Below are 18,390 nucleotides of genomic sequence, written 5' to 3'. Positions count from 1 at the left end.
TTTATGGGCACCTGAACTTCCTTATTATCCTTATTGCTCCCTATCGCTCGGTGCCCTAGTGGCTTGGAACTATGATCTCGTTGCCGATAAGATGCTCGTATCGCTCATGAGGCTTCTCGTATCTCTCATTGTCCGGAGATCCGGTGAGGAGTCCTGGGAGCCGTTGAGAGCGCTTGTGGGCGAGCCGTTGAGAGCGTTGTGGGCGAGCCGTTGGGAACAATGTGGGCGCAGAATTCCATAAACAAGTGCTGTAAAATTCCATGAATAAATGCTGCATTTTAACAAAAAAATACACCATACCGTCTTCTTACGATCGCTACAAGTTATATCCGGAACATTACGACGCGACATCTATAGCCTTAGCGCTCCGGGATCTTCCATCGACGACGCTAAGCTACCCGATCTAGACCTGCTGGCCGCACTATGCTATGCTTGTATCTACTGGGTTGATCATCTCTGTAACTGGCAGGCGAGCGACGATAGCAAGCACCCAGATATTTTCCAAGATGGTGGTATCGTCGATGGCTTTCTGAGACAGCATTACCTCCACTGGCTTAAAGCAGTTTCACTTTATAAGAGCATGCCGCAGGGGGTACTTTCAATGGCAAACCTCGAAAGCATTCTTTAGGTAGGCTCTACCTAGTAATAGTATCATATTATTAAGTAGTTCTAACAGGAGATTAGCACAGGTCGATTACATCTCAATTACAAAGCCTTGTCGCTGATATGCGTCGATTCGTGTTATACTGGAGATGGGTTGTTGAGAATTATCCTCTTCAGGTATACGCTTCGGCACTTGTGTTCAGCCCCGCCCGAAGTATAACAAGAGGCTTATTTAGGCAGGAAGAACGGAAGAGGATTACTTCGGGGCCAATTGTAGAGGAGTGACTAACTTCACCCGAGGTTTCATGCACTGCGCGGTTGCGCCGTCTTCCGATGAGCAGCAGTAGGTCATTGACGAGGTTGAACAGCGTACCCAGCGCCACTAGGCCGAACGCGCATATAGGCCCTAGAATAGCGAATACGGTGAAGCCGTACGACGCCTGCTGGAAGGTGGTGTCTTGTTGGAGTCGCTCCGTGGCGAGGCCGACCTGCATCGCGGTCAGCACCAGGGCCAGGAAGACAGCGGCAGTGGCCATCCACGCAAGATTATCGTGAAAGAGGCTGCTATAGCTGTGCCAGTCGCGGACGTAGGGGTGGAAGGGAGGGAGGCGGGTGAAGCGATGGATGGTGTTGATGCGGGAGAGGCGAAGCTCGGCGCGCAGAAAGCGTGGGTGGACCACATCTGGGTCGCGTTCGTGCACTTGGAGGAGTTCCCTGGCCAAGGCCTTCCAGTCTGCCCATTTGATTGGCGAGTCGTCTTCATTTCGAGGCAGGAGGCGCGTTTCGTTGGCGATGTGGAAGTCGGTCTCACATGATATGAGACAGACGTATGTGTAGAGGAAACCCAAGGCGGCTCTGCGCCAGCAAACCAGAGATGCTTGAGCATGTCGGCCAGACCGCCGAGAGACAGTTCCGTCCTTAAGAAAGCCGATATATCGTCGGCCGGGTTTCTGACGACGCGCTTTCTAGGGGCCTCGTAGAAGCGATAGGTAGCCGGCAAGCCATCCGCGGTGATTTCCTCTTGTCGTTTCCCAAACACGTCTGTTTTGACTATAAATACTCTTGTCAGAGAGTACGCACACTTGCACTGCGGTGGTGCTGCTAGCGTACCAGCCTGGGCGGGGGACGTGGCGGAGCTATGTGGAACGCGGACGGGGGCGACGGAGGGTAATTGTCGGGACGGGACGAGTCGGCACGTCGCCTGCTTTCCGGAGCCGGAAAACACACGGGGCCCACTATGCGCACTCTGTTAGCTAAACTAGCCGGTCGTGACTGCGGGATGCTTAATCCTATTGCCATACCTTATCCCTCAGTTTCGATTTCTCCGCCGTTCGTCTTGACTCGCTTGGAGCGTCGAGAGACAAGGACACGACACGACGGTTTGATCGTCCGCGATTTTTGATGGGTGCTGTGAATACTTGCCCAGGTGCGTCGCATCAGAGGTAATGTCGGGACCATGGCTTAAAGTAGTTGGATATGGCGCTTCTGGCGCTTTGGGCGGTAAGCATTAGACGATCTCAGCCCGCTGCCAAGTCCTTCGATATACTCCGTGTCCAATACTATTCTTTTGATAACCGCGAGGCACTTGATTGCCTGCCTTACTTCCCACCATTGGTTCTCGATAGCGGTTGGGCCGTGATGTGGCTGGTTGGTCGTTTGACGTGTGACACGTATACAAAGGGCAAACAGCGCCTCATTGTGGGTCTCGCTAAGTCTAAATACTCCTCTCTCCATCACTTTCCTTTTTACGGCGACCTTAACATAGTCACCGCCGCGATTGAAGCTGACCCTTACCAGCCTGGTGCGCAATATGAGCCCCGCTTTTCAGAATATTCCCAGGATGACCACGACAGAGGTGAGATCGCTCTGTATATAAGAAGCGGCGACCGATGCTAACTACCGGCACTCCATCCTTAGGCTTGCAGGGGACTCCGCCGGATCGTCCCAGTCGACGACGCTCCCGACGACGCTCCCGACGACGCGACGATCGAGTAAGTTCCACCCGGTCGAACGCATAGAGGCACGTCTAACCGGACAGTATTATCGCAATCCACGGATTGGGCACCGAGTCGCCGCGGACATGGGAGTTTAAGAAAAGAAATGGGGATGGGGTTGTGAACTGGCTGTCGGACGGCGACATGCTGCCGGCAGCCCTACCAAAGGCCTGCATATATACGTACGACTGGAATGCAAACTACTTCGCAAATGCACCCGTGCAGACGCTGCTCGGCCATGCCGATACGCTACTCGGTCTTATCGCCGAAGGCCGTGGTTCGCAAACGCGACCGATTATCTTCGTCGCCTCTTGTTTTGGAGGGCTTATTCTGGCCGAGGTATGTCCCTAGATCATATACGGCGGGCAGCGGTTAACCTCCCCAGGCAATCATCCGAGCCGCCCAGGAAGGCAGCGCCTATAAACATATCCTGCTTTCCACTGTCGGCATCGTGTTTCTCGCCACTCCATTCCAGGGTAGTGATGCTGCGAAGCAGGCTCGGTGGCAGGTGCTGGTTAAAGGCATTATGGGAGAGCAGGCCTCTGACCAACTCATAAAAGACCTCGAGCAGAGCCACGACTTCGTCCACCAGCGCGTTCAGAAGTTCGCCGAGATCGCTAATGCTAAGGCAGTGCAACTGCCCCTGAGTTGCTTTTTCGAGACCAGGAAGACGGAGATGTTAAGACGCATTCTATCGCCGGGGTGGGCGAAGCGCCTGTCAAGGAGTGTTACCCGCAAGATTGTACGTTATTTGCCCCCGTTCGTGATATTCAACTGACCTTGATAGCTTGTGACGGAGTCTTCGGCCTGCCTGCATGGTTTCCCTCGCCAAGGCTTGGATGCGACCCATTCAGGGATGAACAAATTCCAAGGTCCAGAATGTCCCAACTTCAAATTAGTTAAAGATGCGGTCAGGAAACTCGCTGGAGACGCATCGGTTGTTTTAAAACTGCGGAAGAACTGTAAGATGATCATCTCCTGGGTGGGCTGATGCGGCCAGAATAGTGCTAATATGGCAAAGCTACCGTGAAGGGACACTGGATCGTCCGGTTCGGACGTAATAAGGAATTCGTCGGGCGTGAATCAATTCTCGAAGAACTTTTTAAGAGGGTTCTTCCTAGTGGAGACGAAGATGACTGCCAACGGACCGCCATCGAAGGTCTGGGGGGGGTTGGAAAGACGCAGATCGCGCTGGAGACCGCTTATCGCATTCGCGACGTGCAGCCGGAATGCTCGGTCTTTTGGGTTCCCGCTGTGGATGCCACCGCTTTCGAGAATGCATACCGCGCTATCGGCCAGCAGCTTAAGGTACCGGGAATCGACGAAGAAAAAGCAGATGTTAAGGCACTTATTAAGTCCGTATTGGGCCGCGAGAGTATGGGTAACTGGCTTTTGATTATCGACAACGCCGACGATGAAAAGCTACTCTTTGGGGATACCGCCCTTACCGACTATCTTCCATTCAGCCGGAAAGGATCTATTCTTTTCACAACCCGAAACCACAAACTTGGATTAAGGCTGGTCGAGTCTGAAAATCATATTATCGCAGTTGAAGAAATGAGCAGAGACGAGGCCCTTAAGCTATTAGGGAAAAACCTAAAAGGTTCTCAGATGAGCGACACAAGAAGCAACAATGCGTTGCTAGAGTTTCTTACTAACCTCCCTCTGGCAATACGGCAAGCGTCTGCTTATATGGCCAAGGAGCAGATCTCGACTGCGCGGTACCTCAAGCTATGCAAGTCCAGTGATGAGAATATGGTTAAGTTGTTAAGTAGTCACTTTGACGACCGACACCGATATAAGAACATTCAAAATGCTGTCGCTACAACTTGGCTGATTTCGTTCCAGCAAATCTCAGATCACGACGCGCTGGCGGCTGACTACCTCAGATTTCTGTGCTTTCTAGCCGGGAAGGATATTCCGCACTCCCTGTTGCCGCCGGCGGGGACGCTAGAGACTGTTGAAGCAATCGGGACCCTGAAGGCGTATGCATTTATCTCCCAACAGAATGAGTCGGATAGCTACGATATCCATCGGCTAGTTCAGATATCGATGCTGAGCTGGTTAGATGGAAAGGGAGAGCGACAGGAATGGACGGCCAAAGTGTTAGAACGGCTTGACGATATATTTCCTTGGCCTAAACACGAAAACCGAGAAGAGTGGATAAGGTATCTTCCTCATACGCAACATGCTCTTCAACTACGGAAGAGAACAGATGACGAGGAAGCGACAACAGGTCTTCTTTCCAAAGTGGGTGAGGGCTTTCACAGTTTAGGGAAGTATAAGGAGGCCGAGCAGATGCATCGGCAGGCGCTGCAGCTATCTCAGAAGGTGTTGGGCAAGGAGCATCCTGACACGCTCAGTAGCATGAACAACCTTGCGCTTGTGCTCGATAGCCAAGGGAAATATGAGGAGGCCGAGCAGATGCATCGGCAGGCGCTGCACCTATCTGAGAAGGTGTTGGGCAAGGAGCATCCCGACACGCTCAGTAGCATGAACAACCTTGCGCTTGTGCTTCGTAGCCAGGGGAAGTATGAGGAGGCTGAGCAGATACATCGGCAGGCGCTGCAGCTAAGGGAGAAGGTGTTGGGCAAGGAGCATCCCGACACGCTCAGTAGCATGAACAACCTTGCGGTTGTGCTTCGTAGCCAGGGGAAGTATGAGGAGGCTGAGCAGATACATCGGCAGGCGCTGCAGCTAAGGGAGAAGGTGTTGGGCAAGGAGCATCCTGACACGCTCACCAGCATGAACAACCTTGCGAGTGTGCTTCGTAGCCAGGGGAAGTATGAGGAGGCCGAGCAGATACATCGGCAGGCGCTGCAGCTATCTGAGAAGGTGTTGGGCAAGGAGCATCCTGACACGCTCACCAGCATGAACAACCTTGCGAGTGTGCTTCTTGTAGCCAGGGAAGTATGAGGAGGCCGAGCAGATACATCGGCAGGCACTGCAGCTAAGGGAGAAGGTGTTGGGCAAGGAGCATCCTGACACGCTCACCAGCATGAACAACCTTGCGAGTGTGCTTCGTAGCCAGGGGAAGTATGAGGAGGCTGAGCAGATACATCGGCAGGCGCTGCAGCTATCTGAGAAGGTGTTGGGCAAGGAGCATCCTGACACGCTCACCAGCATGAACAACCTTGCGAGTGTGCTTCGTAGCCAGGGGAAGTATGAGGAGGCCGAGCAGATACATCGGCAGGCGCTGCACCTATCTGAGAAGGTGTTGGGCAAGGAGCATCCCGACACGCTCACCAGCATGAACAATCTTGCGGTTGTGCTTCATAGCCAGGGGAAGTATGAGGAGGCTGAGCAGATACATCGGCAGGCGCTGCAGCTAAGGGAGAAGGTGTTGGGCAAGGAGCATCCTGACACGCTCACCAGCATGAACAACCTTGCGAGTGTGCTTCATAGCCAGGGGAAGTATGAGGAGGTCGAGCAGATACATCGGCAGGCGCTGCAGCTAAGGGAGAAGGTGTTGGGCAAGGAGCATCCTGACACGCTCACCAGCATGAACAACCTTGCGAGTGTGCTTCGTAGCCAGGGGAAATATGAGGAGGCCGAGCAGATACATCGGCAGGCACTGCAGCTAAGAGAGAAGGTGTTGGGCAAGGAGCATCCTGACACGCTCACCAGCATGAACAACCTTGCGAGTGTGCTTCGTAGCCAGGGGAAGTATGAGGAGGCCGAGCAGATACATCGGCAGGCACTGCAGCTAAGGCAGAAGGTGTTGGGCAAGGAGCATCCTGACACGCTTGGTAGCATGAACAACCTTGCGGTTGTGCTTCATAGCCAGGGGAAGTATGAGGAGGCCGAGCAGATGCATCGGCAGGCGCTGCAGCTAAGGGAGAAGGTGTCGGAGATCAGATGACTGGGCTTGCAAGCTAGCCGCACACAGCTTAGCTGATCTCTCATTCAATCTCTCTTTCTATTTTTCTTTCATAGCGTGTCGCAGGAGGGGTCTGGGGGTCTCCATTAATTTATAGCCCGTCATGATACTCTAGATCCTTCTAGATCCCGCCTCTTTCATCAATTCGAGTACTCTGTTTCGTCCTGAAGACAGGTGGCTCCAGAATGCTTTGTAGCGACGTCATATAGTTATGACCCACTCGAACAACAGGGAGTAGAATGGCTCGTGTGGAGAAAGTTTGAACATTGGAATCGTGTTCTTCAGGGCGCGTCCTAACTATGAAGTTCAAGACAGAAAGCTAAGCTGATCTCTCATTCTTTTTCTCTCTCTCTTTTTTCTATCATAGCGTGACACAGGAGGGGTCTGGGGGTCCCTATTAGTTTATAGCCCGTTACAATACTCTAGATCCTTCTGGATCCCGCCTCTTTCATCACTTCGAGTACCCTGTTTCGTCATGAAGATAGGTGGCTCTAGAACACTTGGTAGAGACGTCATTTGGCCCACTCGAATAACTCGAGATCGGGCTAGTTGGCTTGACGTAGTTCCAAGCGCCACAACAAACTTTATTTGATCTGGTTTCCTTTAGCAGCCGCGAGGCTCCCAAGATGATTTGACTGCAGTAACTAAGCCTGTGAAAGCGGCAGCTGATGCCAAGGGAACTAGGGAGGTATGACGCCATAAGTGCTAATTTGTTGAGAGGAGGTGATAAAGAAGCTTAGGTAGGTATGTAAATATGAAATGGAACTGTAGTTTAAGACAAGCAGTATGATGGTTTATATGACAATTCAACTTTGCCTTTACCTCGACTTGCAAATTCGTTATTCGAACTTAAGCTGGTTAATTTGGACATTTCGAAATCAAACACATTTTTTCCAAGCTGAAATTGATAGGGGGGTAGGGTGGCAGAGGCAGTGTTGCTCCTAGCTACACACCCCATCCAAGTCCGAAAGCGGCAATGTACTTCCCTTGACCAGGAAGAACAGAAAGGCGGCACTCGGGTCTCTCGAAGACGCGAAAGACTTTGTGGTTCGTTGGCGTGGGTTCAAATCACCAGGCAATATATCATCAAGATCGAGGAGGAAAGCGTTGTATTGTTGAAAAAGAAGAATCATCCTCCAAAGCTCAGCAAAGCCTATAAAACACCGTCTTCCACCATTCCCCACTTATCGCCCCACAACTTCATGACAACTGAAGGGTTTGAAAAGGAAACTGGCAGAAAAGTGACGGAGGCCTGCAGAAGGATTGAGAACGACAGTGTCTAACTGTGTACATGTAAAGTGTCACGAATAAACAGTACACACCGAAATTGAGGTTCATAAGGTGGATTTTGTCGTGCTAATTCTAGGCAGGTCTATTTCTCAGTTTCTACAGACTCCTCCTTTCTGCGATCCCCTTACCAGCCACCATCAATCACGTCCGAAACCATTTTAAAGAGATCCTCCATATTTGGTTCCAGCCCTTCATCTGCAGAACGACCGGTTAGATCAATCTAGAGCACCTTTAATTCGGCCATAGTCACTTACGCGAGGTACGAAGATGCCCAGTCAGCTCCATTCCCGGTTACTGTCCGGAGAGGGTCTCTCCCGATATGTCAGAGCCTCCAGAGGTATCGGATCCAACTAAAGTGGAGCCAGAGTAGGTAGAGTTGGCGCTCGAACCGCCGCCATCGCCATTGCCATCGCTGTTGTCACCACCGCCGCCTCCACCGTTGCCACCTTTTGGAACAGCGAGTTTGTTGGAGTCGGCTTTGTCCTTGTCTTGGTCGGCCATGGTGAGTATATGATAGGTGCTATTTGTTTGTGATGGTATGTGATTCGTTGATGTGTTGAAGGATGTGGTGATGTGTGTCTGTCCCAGTTGAGGAGAGGGACATAGTTGGTTGATGCCCCTCCCCAGGCACAGTGATATCTTGCCTTCCTTTTAGTGTAGGAGCCTGCTCGCTCCTGGCTCTACATATCGGAGGAGTTCGAAAATGAGACACACCGGCAAACCAAGTCTGTTTCGAGCGTCAAATCATATACCACTTGTGTAGTCGAATGGACCATCCGAAATGTGAAATGCATCACCAGGTCTAGCCATATGCCTCCGTTTGCTGGTGGAGGGGTTGTTGGCGCTACACAGCGCACGCGAGAAGTTCGATCTGTGTGACATGGGTACCGACCTCGGCGAGCTTGCTCATTGGCATGGAACTTAATGAGGTGGTCTATAACACATTGCCATGATGGCCAAGCTAATGATATCAAGATGCAGATTGGTATAGTCAAATAAACCACCTGCCTAGGTACCCGTCTGGTGTTATTTTACTTCAAGTGGAAGAGCAGCAGGTAGTAGCCGCCGGGCCGGCTGCGCTGGTGTAACTTTCTGGTCAACATTGGAGTCAGCTCAGGAGGAATCTCTCAGTTTATACAAAAGCACGCACCCCGTTATGTCACTTCCTTCCTTTTGGCAACAAGCATCAAGGCGTTCCTAACCGACGCAGAGATCGGTGATGTATTCTACGACATGCTCGTCTACCAGGGTCTCACCAAAATCCCGGAGCTACGATGTTCTCGAAGTCAACTCACAAATGCCATTGGGGCTACCGCCAGTTACAGCGATCAACTTATTCCTGTCGATATCGTCGATTGAGTGGTAATCATACTGCGGAACTCGGGTTTGCATGTTCAAGATATGAGAAGGGCTTTTGGAACACCAAACTCAAAGGAGCTTGCGCGTATCTTCTCTCTGGTCTTCGGGTCAATTCAGGATCAGGAGGTTGAGTTTGTCACGTTGGAAGGGTCATCGAATTGCACCATCATTGCCTCAGCCTTTCTTTGGCTCAATGGGGATGATGTGCAACTTACCGTGGGCGATCGGACTGTCATAGCAGTGGCACAACCAAAGATACTCATCAATATCCCGACAGGCGGTGAGAGAGGGAATGCTTGGGTGGTACAAGAGTGGAGGGAAGGGAAAGCCCTTTCGAACTTGATTGTAACGGGTGTCGCAAGTTCGAATAAGCCCATGGCAACGAGCGCTAACCCCGCAAAAGCCGCAAAATAAGTCATCAGCGCCCAGTATAGGCCTCAGCGATGAGAAGATGGTGTACGTAGGCCAGCTCGCCACGGCTCTTGTGTTGGTAGCGGTGGAGAGAGGTATAATCTATGTCAATTGGGGGTTCCCGGGTACTGCTCCAATGAAATGCAAACTTGGAGATCTCTGTCAGGATTGTTACCTTTCCAATGTAATGGAATGCATGGAGTATTACGGACGGACGGGCGACGAAACATGCGGCGCCGAACAGCTTGCAGACTACATCAAAACATGGACCGAAACCGAATTGCCGGGACTTGAGAAAGAGAAGATTGAATCCGGCCACCCCCTCATACAAACCTACTTCGAGAAGATGAGTTGGATCCTGAACTTCATCGAGCAACGCAGGGCTGTGGACGCAGGAGAAGAAAAGCACAAACACGCCGGGCCTAGTACGATCGAGGCAGTCATCTATATCGCATCCCAGTCTCTCTACGGGTCGATCTGCTCCAAGTTCCCAAAAGTGAGGTTATTTCGCACAGGTACCTGGACATCTATCCGTCAGGCTGGTATGGATCTACTGTACTGGGTAGTGTGGCACGAGGGACTCCGAGATTGCACTGATCTACCAGTGCCTATCGCGGATCTGCGCCGACTTCCTGAGAGCGTAACACTTGGCTCACTCCAATGCTCCTGTATGGCTTCTCTAGCACCTGGCGTCGAGGTTTATGGCTATAGTTCTACGGGCTCTGCGAACTTTACGGCTGGTATAGAGACCAACGACCTTGCCGTCGCCAGTAACGGGTATGTCGCTTGGCTGCCCCAGCTGCGATGCATTTCTACCAACCCACGCACGGCGATGGCTGTCGAAATTAGCTCGGGGTACCTGCAAAGACTTGGTGAGGATCAGGATTCCCCGCAGGGTAATCTCATCAAAATCCAGGAGGGAGAGGAGGATCAATTTCATATTGGTGTGAAACACAATGCTTCCGACCCAAAAGCCTCTGCTCTCTTCCGATTGAACCCAGTCGACGAACATGGATCCTATTCCGGGATGCCTTCCCTGAGTGACACTAATCAGTTAGAAGTCAAACACTTCCTGTCCTACAAAGGTAGAGTCCTCCAAATAATAACACAACTCCACCAAGCAAACACGATCGTTCTACTTCGGTTAACTGGATTCATTCAGCAGATGCGGTCGCTGGGGCGACACATCTACACAATCAAACGATCCCAGCCTTTGCAGAGAAGCAGCTAGCTTTGCGATGGCACGAGCAGAGCGTGTGGAACTCCATCGGCGTGGTAGCTACCAATTAGGCGGGCCGGGAACCGCTCAATGGCGAGCTAAATAGGAGATATGCGAACATCTATCAAAAGACACATCGAGGCTACGAAAACATCATTGAAATGGAAGGCTGCGAGAAGTCACGCCGTCATCGAGAGTCGTACGAGTGGATAGAAATACCCAAGAGAAAAGCCCCTCGCTGTCGGTGTTGTCTCATGAATAAGGAGGTGTTGAGGAAGCTTCTGCAGCCTCATCAATCTCGTTCCAAGCACCCAATGGCGAACAAACTCCAGCTCAGACATAGGGTTTCGATGATAACAGGGCTGTCAGGTGTGCCGTGTTCACATGGTAGAAAATCGTATGCATCTGAGTGGCTTTGAGCAAGATAGAGGTCGGTGGAGATATCAGCTGCTCTTGGCAGGGCGTGGCAGCCATCAGGGTCCTTACCCGAGCACTCCTGCCAAGTGACCAGCTCCCGACTTCCGACTTCCATCTCCTGAGTCCCGACCGGAGTCCACGACGCTGACTGCAAATCATCAACTTCATTCGATGCTTCCGTGTGAAGTTGTGCAACCCGCCAAGAAGGCACCACATTGCAGCTGCTATCCAGAAACCCAGAACACGAAAACGCCATGGTTCCATGCAAGCTCCCATCGGTTGTTCTGCATTCATTGGTACTGCTCACATCACAACTGTTGGCCACAGGGGTCTAACGAGCCATCTACTCGCTCAAACGTGCTCAGTGTGGGCCCACCCCATCTCCCCCCCTCTCGGTCAAGCCAGGGTGAGTCCATAATGTTCACCAGTTATCATCATATTTGCTGCAGCATACACCTATCACAACATGCTCATTCTCCATCCACAACAGATAGTGCTTCAGGAGTTGATGGTTTCTTTGACCCAAAAAAGAACACTTCACGTCCCACGAAAGCGCCACCCTGTTGTGTTTAAAACAAGGTATTAATGTGGTGCTTGTCCGCCGCTGATTGCCCACCCCAACAGCCTCTTTCTTTCCTGGTACACTTTCTCGAGAGGCGTTCTTCCCTCTCAACCTTATTTGGACTTGCCCTGGGGACCCCACCCTCGAAAGAATTACCACAAAACCTTATCCAGCTCAACTTTTGACCACCAATCCATCCGCTGATCAATTTTGACTCAGTTTTGCTACAGCTTCAATCTTGCTACGGCCTCACTTCAGACACAAACAACAGTTAATATTCCGCATCCACACACCCAAAATGGACCACTCCAACCACAACATGACACCCACCTCAACCATCACCAGTGTGATCGCCACGACAACCTCGACCGCTGCTGCTGCGGCAGCCGGCGGCGGCCATGGCCACGGCGGCGGCACCGGTTGCAAAATTAGCATGCTCTGGAACTGGAACACGATCGACTCCTGCTTCATCTCCTCGTCGTGGAAAATCACCTCAAACCAAATGTTTGGTGGGTCATGCGTCGGCGTTTTGTTGCTCGCCATCACGATGGAAGCCTTGAGGAGGTTGACGAAGGAGTATGACCGGTACCTGGTCAAGAAACATCGGGAGGCATTGGCTGGGCAGCACAATGTCGACGTTACGCAGGGGTACAGGCCGAAGATCTGGGAGCAAGCGGTCAGGGCAGCCTTGCACATGGTACAGTTTGCGGTGGGATACTTTATCATGCTGTGAGTTTGATACCACCTTTCTCTTGGTTGGGTATTTTGGGTGGTGAGCTAACAAGAACTTGGGACCACAGGTTGGCGATGTACTACAATGGGTACATCATTATATGCATTTTTCTTGGGGCATATCTCGGGTCCTTCATGTTTCACTGGGAGCCACTCGGTGCGCGTGATGCGTGAGTCCTGCTTCTTTTTTGTTGTTGTTCGTCTACCTCGCACCATGTGCAGTCTCGCTAACAACTCATAGTGTGGGACAAACAACTGCCACGAAGGACCCCACACTCTGTTGCCATTGACCAAGCATGGCGAGGTGTTGACTGGTTTATTTTTGATACATTGGACATGGATACGAAGTAGTTATACGATCAGGCAGGATGGTCACAGCGAAGAGTTGAAGTATTACGACGACGGATCATGAAGGGGTGTTGGGTACAGCGTGGAGTTGTTTCAATACCAAAATAATGTCTCACCAATCAACACTTTACTGCCTTGCGCAGAACTGAAAATCGATCGCTTCTCCTTTCGTGAAGAGGAAGAATATCTGCTCGCTGCCAACCGCATGGTACCTCGTATGACAAGGCATCGCCCCGTGGCTTGGCAACCGATCGGGTGCTTCCCCTGCAACGCTTGAGGTGTTGATTGGACCAAGGAGTGGATATCGTGTGTTGATTGTTATGATATCATGCTGAGTCATCCTGATCTGGTTAGACCGAAATTGGATGCCCACCCGAGACAGGAAGTCGATAAATAAATCCGAGGAGAATGTGGGGGAAACATGAACAACAACAACTTGAGCAATCAACACCCCTAAGCAACACATGAGCTTTCCCGTCGATAACACAGCAGGAAACAACAACGCAAACACCATGGCATCAGACCCTCGCCTGATCTACTACGACATCGCCTTTGCCGTCCCCCGCGAAAAAAACACCGCGGCCCCCAACCCCTGGAAGGCCCGCTACGCCCTCAACTTCAAAGGCGTCCCCTACAAGACAGAATGGGTGCAGATGCTCGACATCACCAAAGTCCGCAAGGGGCTCGGAGCGTCGGCCTGCCGGAAATTCGCCGACGGGGCTGATTACTACACTCTGCCGGTGCTAAAAGACAGCACAACCGGCGCGATTGTCGGCGACTCATTCGACATTGCGCTCTACCTTCAGGAGACGTTCCCCGACTCTGGGTCCGGGGATTTGTTTCCCGAGCAGCCCGACCTGAATTATGTCTGTCCTGGCGCGGAGGAGGTCTTGATTCCGCTGAGCAAGAGGGAGGATGTTCAGCACAAGGACTATTCCAAGTTTAACACGAATGTTGATTGGGCGTTCACCCTGCACACGGCGTTGATGGCGTCGGGGATGAAGTGGGATAAGGAGTTTGAACAAGGCATCAAAGACGAATTTGTGAGACGGCTAGGGGCGAAATCGTGGGAGGATATGGGGGTTTATGGGGAGAAGAGAGTGCATATGTTGGAGTCGCTGAAACAGACATTAACGGGCCTGGCGGAATTGTATAAACGGAATGAAAACGGGCCCTTTCTGCTAGGGGACAGGGCTTCGCATGCCGATTTTATTGTGGGGGGGTGGCTGAGGTTTATGGAGAGGACGTTGCCTGCGGACGAGTGGAAGCAGGCCGAGGGGTGGCATGATGGTGTTTTTGGCAAGTTGCATGCGGCATTGCAGGAGAGGTTTAGGGATGTCAAATAGACGGTTGCATATGGGGAGTCAAAAAGGCATCACAACTTGCATCAGCATAAGTATCGATAACGGTGTTTCTCAAGAGGTTTCCATCTTTCATATTGCCCCACTTCGGATATGACAACAATAACTCTATAAGCTCATCGCCAAATATTCGTACAAGTCTCAAAGGCAATAACCATGACTCAAACAATTCAAATCAACCGGGGAGATTGGAGGTGCCGCTTAGTTGTAGTAGATACCCCACTCAACCGTGGCATGCCAGGGCTCTGCAAGTCGAAAGACCATGTTGTTAGCTCAAGATACCATACTCTGACAGGCAAGGGAATAGCAGAGAAAAAACGTGCCGCATTGCATATAACCCTTGGTGCCGACAAGCTCCTGGCTCTTGTCATCCTTCTTGGCAAACTGCTCAATCGACTTCTTGATAGCGATGCGAAAGTCCTCACTGCCAACATACGAAGGATAGTCGGTCTGGCTAACGATCTGGGCGCCGATGACACAGGTACCCGACGACGCAAAAGCACGCTGCTCCCACATGTGATCCAGGATCCTGTTTGGAAAGAAAGTACGTGTTTGTCAGCTTGCGAGACACAAATTGTGACGTGGAGCTAGCTGGGAGCAAACACACGGACGGCATACCAAGGGTCGGTTTTCCCGTCCAGACCGTTGTAGACGTCCCAGCAGTCCTTCACTAGGGGAGAGCCGTAGCTGAACTGGTCAATGACGGTAGTGTCTCCGCAGGCGTAGACTGTGTCGAGAGGACCGCCGCCCTCGGTGGTGGGGCGAGGTTTGATGAGGCCGGTGGAATCACCCAAGGCGTCGGTGACAGTGCCGCTGTAGATATCCGTGGCACTGGACAGTGTGGTGCCTGTGGTGGAGAGCTCGATGCTGACGGAGGTTACGAGGGTGGTGTCGACCGCCGAGGTGGAGATATCTGTGTCCTGAGCATAGCCAGCGGCGACAAAGAGGCTACCGAAAGCCAGGACGTTGTTGGGGAATTGCATGATGGCAGATTGGGAACTGATTGTTTCGTTCTGAAAGCATGGAAGACAGCAAGTTCTGGAATGGAGACGAAAAGACAATGTTTTATGGACACTGGGAGGTGGTAGTCACCTTCCCTGTTGTGGTTACGCTGATTGCATTGTGACTTGTCTCGCGACACCTATCCGCGGCCACCAGATGCACCTGCTCCAAAATGCCTTGATGATGTTTGTTGCTCGGCTGAGTTACCTAACTCGCGCCTTCCCAGACGCAACATGTCCACCGCGAACACATGTTTCAGGGTGGAACCATCCGAAGCTCAACTCTCCTGCTCAAGGTAAGTGCGATGTAGGCAAGGAATATGATTATATGATTGTGAAGAGGGCTGCCCTTTTTCTGAACGAGTCACGCTGTCGACAACATCAACCGGCACTGCGCAACGCAAGTCAATACTTACCTTGAGGGTGGCACGTGCCGAACCTTAAACCGACCACCACGCTTCATCTCGCGCCCAGATACCTAGGTAAGGTAACTAAGTGTCGACACACGACCTCATCTTATTTCTCTCTTTTTCGTCTTCATCATTTTTATCTTTGTAAAACAAGTTGCCATCTGCGCAGACATCACCATCAGAGAAAATCCGTGCCCTATCGCACAAAACAGAGTTCAGATCAGTGGCATGTTGGCGTTCCGTTCCTGCGGTGGCGAAAGCTTCACTGTTGGAGGTGACGGTGTGGAGGAGACCATGATGTTTAAGTTTTTTGCCAGCGCCCAACATAGCGTTTTGAACACTGGAAAGCCACAAAAGTTTGGAAAAGAACTTCTGGATTAAAAATTCTTCCTCGGAAACTTCTCTCCCTTCTTCCTTTCCACCCTTCATCCACACCCTCTCCTGCTACCAGCATTGGCAAGTCTGTCCCTGCATGATGCCTGATCAATTCAAAGCGGTCCAACAGAGGCTGGCCGGGCTGGTCCAGATGGTGGCCCCCGATCTCCAGGAACTACGTCAAGAGGTTGAGGAGCTCACCAAAGCCCTCGCTGCCGAGGAGGAGGCTAGCGACATCAACAGAAAAATGTATATTACTCAGAGGGTAGCACTGAATTGGGAGCTCCAACAGCGGACCTCCGAAATTACCAATTTGCATGAGCGGCAGTTGAAGCTCTCCCAGGAGCTGGCCGCCTGCCAGCAAAAAATTGCCTGCTCTTCCACCACACACGCCGAGCAGATAGCCGCCATTGAGAAGGACTACGACGAGCAAATCTCGACCATCAACTCTCTTCACCAGCGGGAGATCTCCGACTTGCAGTTGCGCCATCAGCTGTCGCGCCATCGGGATGCCGTGAACGCGATGCATAATGCCGACCTGCTTCAGACGCAACTCGCCTGGGAGAGACTCAAGGTCGGTGACTTGCGGAGGGACTGCGCCAAGTTGGAGGAGGAGTGCGCTCAGTCCAAGGAGGAGCGTGACCAGTCCAGGAAGGATTGCGAGTCGTGGAAGACGAAGTATGACGAGTCCATGAAGTCTAATGAACAGCTCCAGAAGAGATTCCGCTGGGAGACCGCGACGGTGGATTCTCTCTGCAAGAACTGCATCATGTTGCAGGAGCAGGGCGACGAGTGGAAGAAGAAGCACAACCAGATGAAGGAGGAACACGGCGAGTTGCAAGACAAGCACCAGAACTTGGAAGAGTCTGACCTCGCACTGAAGAGCCGCTACCATGCCCAATCCGCTGAGCTGAACGTGGCCCTCGAGCGCAATCACAGTCTTGAGGAGGAGGTCCAGCAGATGAAGGAGCAGTTGAAAGAGGAAGACCGGCGCGCCACTGAGGCAGAATCGCAAAAGTTATTCTTCCTTGCGAAACTGCAAAGCTTGCAAAACGACCACGCCGAACAAAAGGAAATGTATTTGAAGAGGCGTCAGGCGTACAAGGAGCTGCTGGTATTACACGTGAGATTCCACGGTGACCATCATAAGCAAAGTAAGGTTGTCAAGGCCTTGCGCTACGACATCAAGGGGCTGGAGAATATACAAAAGAGGCTTATTGAGGAACTGGAAGATATGAAGGACGACTGCAGAAAACGCCGACAGGAGTGTGAGGATATGATGTTCAGTCATAATGTCTTGGCCGCCAGGAACGATGAGCTGTTGGTTCAATGCGTTGAGCTTCAGACCAAGTGTGAGAAGCTTGATGATGAGGTTACTGGGGCCCAGGGGTTTGAAATTATTGGTTCCCCTGTGGAGTCATATGATGATGAGGAGAGCGATGAGGAGAGTGAGGAGGAGGAGGGTGACGAGGAGAGCGAGGAGGAGGAGGGTGGCGAGGAGAGTGGCGAGGAGGATAAGGAAGAGGACGACGATTTTGACGAGGTAGACGATCAACTGTCTGACCTTGATGGCCTTGTTGAGGTAGAGGATCAGGTGTCAGATGATGATTGTGAGTTCCCTGACGAGGACAAATGAGTGAAGGCTTGGCAGGAGATATTGAGGTGGTAATCATTGTTCCAGATTCTTAGTCATCTGGTAAATATCTTGGTACATTATTATCATTGTTTATCTTGCTGGGTGTCAGCCGCCACCGGCCTTTTTGCCAGCCCTATAATAACAAAAAGAACCATCCAGGTGCAAAAGCGATCTAGAGCAAGTTCAGCCCAGTACCACCAATCAATGTCCCTGGTAGCCCTACGGTAAGGGTGTAGAAGTAGAGAGACTTCGGCCATATTCCAACCTCTCATGATCACCAAAATCACAGAGGCAAGAAGGAGCAGGCTGGGGATCTGCGGTGGACATTATTAACACCAGGGCCCACAGCTGTAATAAGACATACGAATTGATACTTACTTCTATGAGAATGACTGGCCCGGTCTTCCTTCCTTTCGATGGGTTTGAACAAGATGCGTACATTGTCATTCCCAGGATAGTGAGCCCCCCGACAAAAAGGACGAGTAGTGTTGCAGAGATTACAACAGAAGCTATCTTGCTGCCGTTGAACACATCATCCAGTCGTGGCATTCCCAAGCGTCCGACAACCGTCAAGTCAGGATTAATTTCTCTCTCCGCCATGATGCAATGTGTCAAGCCCAGCACCGTTGCCACCCCTGCCAGCGTCCACATGGCTGCCCTTCCGGCCCGGATAATAAGTGCCCTCTCATTTGATGGCCAGCTGTAGCGTTGACCAAATTCCACAAGCAAAACACTACAAAGAGCTGCGCCCACGTGTCGGAATAGACGAGCGACGGGTTCGAGTCGTTTTGC

General features: G+C 51.7%; 7 protein-coding genes across 7 annotated transcripts; 4 read left to right on the top strand and 3 right to left on the bottom strand.

Annotated features, from left to right (window-relative positions):
* Positions 1-776: 776 nt before the first annotated feature.
* On the bottom strand, positions 777-1,489 carry QC762_0059390 (uncharacterized protein; the record flags this gene model as incomplete). Its single annotated transcript, XM_062883578.1, has 2 exons — positions 777-1,409; positions 1,448-1,489. The coding sequence occupies 2 exons, from the start codon at positions 1,487-1,489 to the stop codon at positions 777-779; spliced, it is 675 nt and encodes a 224-aa protein (XP_062745316.1).
* Positions 1,490-2,082: 593 nt separating this feature from the next.
* Positions 2,083-6,459, top strand: QC762_0059380 (uncharacterized protein; the record flags this gene model as incomplete). The annotated part of the gene is given in 8 exon segments (XM_062883577.1): positions 2,083-2,458; positions 2,521-2,554; positions 2,567-2,594; positions 2,642-2,936; positions 2,983-3,339; positions 3,385-3,559; positions 3,619-4,998; positions 5,504-6,459. The coding sequence occupies 8 exon segments, from the start codon at positions 2,414-2,416 to the stop codon at positions 6,457-6,459; spliced, it is 3,270 nt and encodes a 1,089-aa protein (XP_062745315.1). The 5' UTR covers positions 2,083-2,413.
* Positions 6,460-7,817: 1,358 nt separating this feature from the next.
* Positions 7,818-8,268, bottom strand: QC762_0059370 (uncharacterized protein; the record flags this gene model as incomplete). Its single annotated transcript, XM_062883576.1, has 2 exons — positions 7,818-7,962; positions 8,157-8,268. 2 exons carry the CDS (start codon positions 8,266-8,268, stop codon positions 7,892-7,894), a joined length of 183 nt encoding a protein of 60 aa, XP_062745314.1. The 3' UTR covers positions 7,818-7,891.
* A 583-nt stretch (positions 8,269-8,851) lies between these two features.
* CTR3_2 (Copper Transporter integral membrane protein that functions in high affinity copper transport) lies at positions 8,852-12,818 on the top strand (the record flags this gene model as incomplete). Its single annotated transcript, XM_062889340.1, has 3 exons — positions 8,852-12,464; positions 12,536-12,624; positions 12,709-12,818. The coding sequence occupies exons 1-3, from the start codon at positions 12,034-12,036 to the stop codon at positions 12,816-12,818; spliced, it is 630 nt and encodes a 209-aa protein (XP_062745313.1). The 5' UTR covers positions 8,852-12,033.
* A 461-nt stretch (positions 12,819-13,279) lies between these two features.
* On the top strand, positions 13,280-14,161 carry QC762_310450 (uncharacterized protein; the record flags this gene model as incomplete). The annotated part of the gene is made up of 1 exon (XM_062889341.1): positions 13,280-14,161. One exon carries the CDS (start codon positions 13,280-13,282, stop codon positions 14,159-14,161), a length of 882 nt encoding a protein of 293 aa, XP_062745312.1.
* Positions 14,162-14,449: 288 nt separating this feature from the next.
* QC762_310455 (uncharacterized protein) lies at positions 14,450-15,159 on the bottom strand (the record flags this gene model as incomplete). The annotated part of the gene is made up of 2 exons (XM_062889342.1): positions 14,450-14,705; positions 14,795-15,159. The coding sequence occupies 2 exons, from the start codon at positions 15,157-15,159 to the stop codon at positions 14,450-14,452; spliced, it is 621 nt and encodes a 206-aa protein (XP_062745311.1).
* Positions 15,160-16,059: 900 nt separating this feature from the next.
* Positions 16,060-17,598, top strand: QC762_310460 (uncharacterized protein; the record flags this gene model as incomplete). The annotated part of the gene is made up of 1 exon (XM_062889343.1): positions 16,060-17,598. The coding sequence occupies one exon, from the start codon at positions 16,060-16,062 to the stop codon at positions 17,596-17,598; it is 1,539 nt and encodes a 512-aa protein (XP_062745310.1).
* Positions 17,599-18,390: the final 792 nt, after the last annotated feature.

Source organism: Podospora pseudocomata, chromosome 3 (genome assembly GCF_035222375.1).
Source record: "Podospora pseudocomata strain CBS 415.72m chromosome 3, whole genome shotgun sequence".
NCBI classification, from domain to species: Eukaryota; Fungi; Ascomycota; class Sordariomycetes; order Sordariales; family Podosporaceae; genus Podospora; species Podospora pseudocomata.
The sequence above is the reverse complement of the archived record's forward strand: the minus strand, read 5'-3'. Positions and strand labels throughout refer to the sequence as shown.